Raw genomic sequence first — 6000 nt, forward strand, 5'->3', positions numbered from 1 at the left:
GACTAGGCAGAATAAGGGTGCAGAACAGGATGAACCATGGCCATGCTGGGCATTATTCGTTTTCCTCTGAGAGGCTGGAAGGTGGGGGTTGCTACTGGGGGGTGATTTTCAAGCAGTGCAGCAGTTTTGAAAGCACCCACTGCAGAGTTCCTTGTATACTCAGTAGTTTCAGGTAACAATGAAAGTGGCAAAGTTAATGTACCTGCTAAAGAGAGATGGACTTTTTGTCTAATGGGAGTTTTGACTTGAGGTAGCACAGAGGGTTAATATGCCAGATGACGAGGACGTGTACCATACAGACAGCATAACAGTATTTTATGTGTGTAGGATACTGGGATACTGCTTTTGTCACAGAGACCCTTTTTTACCATGCAGTTCATAAGTTACAATCATAATCTAGCACAGTGAGCTATGAAGTATCATTAAAGAGCTGCATGCAAACTACATGGTACAGGGTAGAAAGTTATGTTTTTCCCCCGAGTCTTTCATTATCCTAATGTTGCTGAAAAGGGTTTGTTTGAGTAGAAATACATTCTTAACAGTAAAGCTAACCCTAACCACTGTTATGTTCTGAATCCTGAGTGTGTGTGTGCTTCTCCAGATCAAGCACTCTTAAAAAATGTCTACTAGCATGGATGACATGAACTCTACACCCTGTAGTCCCCTTTGACTTATGTAACATTTTCTATACACGGATTTACACACATATAATTCATTGTCTTTGTATTTGTGTGTGATGTAAAGTCTTCTGACACTCTACACTTCTATGAGAGGCGCTATAAAACAAATGAAATACATGTGAGAGAGAGGGGCTATGGACAGATACTGGGCACGGTTGGAAGGTAATAGTGAGGGTATCATTGAAGGGCCCACACAAAGATTGTCCTGTCCTGGGACCTGGTGTACTCTAAGGTCAATATTTACGATGCTTTGAAAACTAATACAATTGAATATATAATGAAATATGTGTTGTAAAATGGGCCAGCTCTGCCCACATTTTCGTGTGGGAAGAACTTCCCCCAAACCCTCCTTTTAGTGGTCAGGCTCGATCACTGCACTCATTCTACACTGTGTAGGGCTGGTCTGACAAAATGTGGCTGCTTTGGATTCTCAGTCGGGCCCTGAGGAGAAGCCAAAGATTGGGTGATAAAAGCTTGTTAATGGTCCTATGCTTTCAAAGAAATGCCTGAGAAGTAAAGGGTGCCCAAGCCGCAACCAGATACAGAGCTGGTGCGACCACTGGGTGCTGACCTGGAAAGGGGGGCACTGGCGTGAAAGAGGGGGGCGCTGTGTTTAGCATAATTTAGGAGTTAAAACGCACCTGCTGCAGATTTCCTTGGGTGTCAAGCTTTCAGGCAGCAATAAAAATGTCAAGATAACTCTTGTGATTAAAATTTCCTGCTAGAGAGAGAGAGAGCATGGAAGTTTTGTCTAGTGGCAGTTTTGACTCCTCTTAAAGTAGTGTAGAGGGTTAATATGCCTGCTGCAAAGAACATGTATGTATTTTACCTGGATAGCTAAGTGGATAGGTAAAGCCAGCCTTTGCCAGCACTTTAAAAATGTAAGTGAGAGAGGGACTGTGGAGAGATGAGGGGCACTTTTGCCAGGTGGTAGTGAAAGAATCCGAGGGGAGGTAATGGGAGGGGGGAGCCAAAAAAGATTGTCACACCGGTCAGCGCTAAAGCTGGCCATGTCCGTCAATCAAGGACTCACTCATTTGAAAGTATGAGCTTGTCCGGCCGGGTACAGCCGGGCTCAGAGCTCCTTCACTCGCTCTCTTGCACACTCAGCTGTGAATTAGAGGACGCTCTCTTAGGGGCAATCACAGACCATCTCTCCACTTATAAAGGTACGGTCTAGCGCAGAGTTTCCTACCCAGTAACTCCCACTCACCCCCTGACGGCTGAGACTGTCCGCGCTGCAGCCTGGCGCAGCCAGTCACCCAGCTGGGACGCAGAGGGTCCTTTCTTGGATCCAGGCACATACAATCACTCCTTACCTCACATGGGACACAGAGAGCGCTCTAGACCAGCCAGATGCAGACATTCACTCACCCGGGAATCAAAGGGTACTCAGGGGCAGACAGTTACTCACCTGGAAGTCGAAGATGCTAGTGTGCGTGCACGCACGCACTCACCGGGGAAGTAGGGAGTGCTTTATTGGGCCCAGGCATAGACAATCTCTCCTTATTTCAAACTGGAAGAAGAGTGTGCTCTAGTGCAGACAGTCACTCGCCTCGAAGAAGATGATGCTCTTGTGCTGACACTCATTATCCTGGGAAGTAGAGGGTGCACTAGTGCTGACACTCACTCACCTGGGAAGAAGAGGATGCTCCTGTGCTGACACTCACTCGCCTGGGAAGTAGAGGGTGCACTGGTGCTGACACTCACTCACCTGGGAAGTAGAGGGTGTACTGGTGCTGACACTCACTCACCTGGGAAGTAGAGGCTGCTGGTCTCCAGCCAGGAGCTCAGCTCCCTCAGAGGGCAGTAGCAGTGCCAGGGGTTGGAGCCCAGGCCCAGGGTGCGCAGGTTGGGCAGCTGGCTGACGGTGCTGGCGTCCAGGAAGGTGAGGCCGCTGCGGCTGAGGTCCAGCTCCCGCAGGCCCGTGTTGTTGGCGAAGGCGCCCCTCTCCACCTCCACCAGGCCGGGGTTGTCGGAGAGCTTGAGCACCACCAGGCTCACCAGGAGGCTGAAGGTGGAGGCCGACACGCGGCTCAGGTTGTTGAAGCTCAGGTCCAGGTAGACGAGCGGCAGGCTCAGGAAGGTGGCCTCCAGCGACTCGCCCAGCTCGTTGCCGCTGCAGTCCAGGTACACCAGGTCCATGAGGATGTTGAGGGACACGGAGGGCAGCGTGGACAGCCGGTTGCCGGCCAGCACCAGCTGCCGCGTGTCCAGCGGGATGCCGGGCGGGAAGCTGTCGAGCCCAGTGCGGGTGCAGTTCACCAGCAGGTGCTGCTCGCAGGCGCACGCCTTGGGGCAGCCCCCCGCCGGGCGGCCCAGGGCCGCGAGGAGCAGCAGCAGCGCCCCCAGGGGCCTCCGGGCACGGTGAGGCGACATGGGCTGGCACCTAGCTCTCTGCTGTGGTCCATGCGTGTCCCTGGCCATGAGTCCTACCCGACGACAGTGGGCTGCCCGCCATGAGTCCAGCCAGGCCCGGCCCTTTTTAAAGAACCCACAAAGAAATGCAGAAGTCGCAGGACTGGCATGCTAATGAGTCGGCAGTATGGCCCGCACTCTCTCTCTCTGTCTCTTTGTTTAGTGCTCCTGTCTCATATTGGGTTGCACCAAGCTCGCCGGCCCTCCCGCCTCCCCCCGGCCTCCCCAGCGGTGTGGCTGCATCCGATGCTCTCACACCTGCAGGGCAGCGCCCTGGAATGTGTCCCCGCCGGTCGCCACGGCGGCTGCCAGCCGACACCGTTGTGACGTCACCGCCGCCACGCGCGCCGGCTCAGGTGGAGCGCGAGCACGCCCGCGGGGGCCCACGTGGATGACATGGCGGGAAAGGGGGGCACCGAGGCGCTCTCCATCAGGGAAAGTCGCTCTTCAATGAAAGGGCTCCTTAGATTCTCAGTCTCACCTGTCACTGTCAACAAACAGGTGCAGAGCAAATTACACGTGCAGACTTCAAGGAGCTTCAGTTAAGATATATGCCCCTTACACACCTTTTCTTGTGACGCGAGTGATTCAGCACCTCAGTGGCCATATTAACTTTTTGATGATGAAGACTAAAAAGATTTGGTGAAAAATATATTTAAACAAGAATGATGGTTGAAGAAAGTGAGAAGGGCTGGTGTTTCTAGTTACGTTTTCCAGAACTAGCTAGGACATAACGGTGAGTACTGGTAATGGATAGGGTGCTCATGCATGCCACAATTTGGAAACAAGTAAGATATAGGTTTAGAAAAGGGAATCACTGGAATTTGATTTTCCCATTAACTTGCTTTGAAGTGGAAGATTTTAAAAAATGTGAGAAAGCTCCAATAAAGCTATGTCTAGTTTCAAGTTCAAATTCATGTTTATTCAGACCCTAGTTGTTTAAACGACAAAACCAATTTACAACCATAATCACAATATATATATTATATATATATATACATATATATATATATATATACAATTTCACTTTATACAAGTATAATTTACCATCATTAAATTTCACAGAATAAAATCCTATTAAAAAACAATCATATTTAAAATTGTACTTACAAGTATAAATACTCAGCCTTATTATCCAAATCACATACATTACTTAAGACACCACTCTTATTTAAACTAAAATGACCTTTTGACTGCAATCATAAATCTCCCTATGGCACATGCTACATCCAGAATGCGCATATCAATGAAATGTTCTACAGCTTGCATGTGACTCCTAGTTCCATATTTTAAACATTCTTGGAGTAAAAGCTGTCTCTACTGAACTAAAACTTTTAAACACGCCAACAAAATGTGTAAAATGTTGCGTTTGGTGTTCAGATCACAAGTACAGTTCCCTCTGGGTTGGATCATTTTCAATATTACCTTGCCATTAATTTGACAGGAATTAATCCCAAACCTTATTCTTAATAGTTCACTTCTAAGCCAATGATATGGTAATATATCCATATCCGGAAACCACTCTTTATTCTGCCAAGAGTTTTGAAGGAAGTGACCCGATTAGGACCACCCGGGTCACTTGCAACCACCTCTCAGCCTTCCTCACTAATGAAGAGTCGGTCAGACAGTAGAGAATACAAACCAAAGGTATTTATTGAAAGTACACTTGAGTGGAGTCCGGTCTGACCAGCCTCCTTAGATTGCTGCAGAGGGACTGACTTCTAACAACAGGGTAACATGTAATGTACATTTTCAGAAACCCTAATGTCAAGCCCAGACTGGAAATTTCCAGTTGGTAGCCGGTGAACAATGGAGATACAGAAGGATGAGTTGCAATCCGAGGACCGTGTACATGTTATCTCAGTGTCAAGGTTACTCTGCATGCACCCTGCTGCTCTAAGGGTGGCAGTAGACCTATCTACTGAGAAAGGTATGCAATGATAAAAACAGTCTAAGAGTGAGACAGAAATGGCGACTCAACTTAAAATGATGCTGCGAATGCTAAGTTTACATAGAATAATACACTAGCAAAATGAATGCATAACATTTACATTTCAACAGTTTAACATAAAATGTACAGATTTTTCCCCCTCAAGTCCTGCTGATCATATTCATAGGACAGGTCTTTACCTAATGTCCTTAAATCACTCTTTCAAATTTCAATTTGCAGGTTCCGTGGGCGCAGCTTCACCTTCATATCCCTACAGACTGTCACCAGATTTTTCCTTACACTTTTTGCTCGTTTCATTTAATGCAGGATTTTATTTTTACACCACTGGGAGACTTTCTGTTCCTCCCCTGCACTCAGTCTTTCCCAGAATCTTATGAGCACCATTTGGGCCAGTATGTTCCATGATATCATGCCTGTTTCCATTCCTACTGCTTGAATTATGGTGGATCCGGGTAGGGACAATAAGCTCTTTAAACATTTCCCCTCCTTGGCATCCCACCTGCTTTTGACACTAATATATAGCAGCTCAGCTCCGTATTGACAATGCAGGGGTATCGCAGCTACATTGGCTTTCAAAACAGGTCTATATGACATTTGTCCAAAATCCTTATTGAAATTTTTCAAGCCACTCACAAGGCCAAAGCCCTGGCCTTCACAGCTTCTATATGGGTATTACATTTCAGGGACCTCTCAAACCTGACCCCTAAGTACTTGTATTCATGAACTAATTCTAACTTAGCACAGCCTAAATGCCATCTAAATTAATTTTTCCCCCCAAAGCATAGCACACTGATTTTCTCCATATTTACCAATATTTTCTTTATGGCTACAATATTCCCTAAACACATCCTACTTCCTTTGCAGACCTATCTCTGTTTGATCTGAAATTACGAGATTGTCTGCATATAGAAGACATGCTATGGGTTTACCATTTACTCCGGAGCTAAAACC

The 6000-nt window shown here is 47.2% G+C and overlaps 1 protein-coding gene across 1 annotated transcript in view; it reads right to left on the reverse strand.

The window, feature by feature from the left end:
* The window catches only part of LRRC52 (leucine rich repeat containing 52), a 156909-nt gene extending 153802 nt beyond the window's left edge, over positions 1-3107 (reverse strand). The window contains exon 1 of the mRNA XM_078659211.1: positions 2435-3107. Within this exon, the coding sequence (XP_078515337.1) occupies positions 2435-3107 (673 nt within the window). The remainder of the gene's footprint in view (positions 1-2434) is intronic.
* Between the last annotated feature and the right edge of the window lie 2893 nt (positions 3108-6000).

The sequence above is a fragment of the Lissotriton helveticus genome, chromosome 1_1 (assembly GCF_964261635.1).
Source record: "Lissotriton helveticus chromosome 1_1, aLisHel1.1, whole genome shotgun sequence".
NCBI lineage: Eukaryota > Metazoa > Chordata > Amphibia > Caudata > Salamandridae > Lissotriton > Lissotriton helveticus.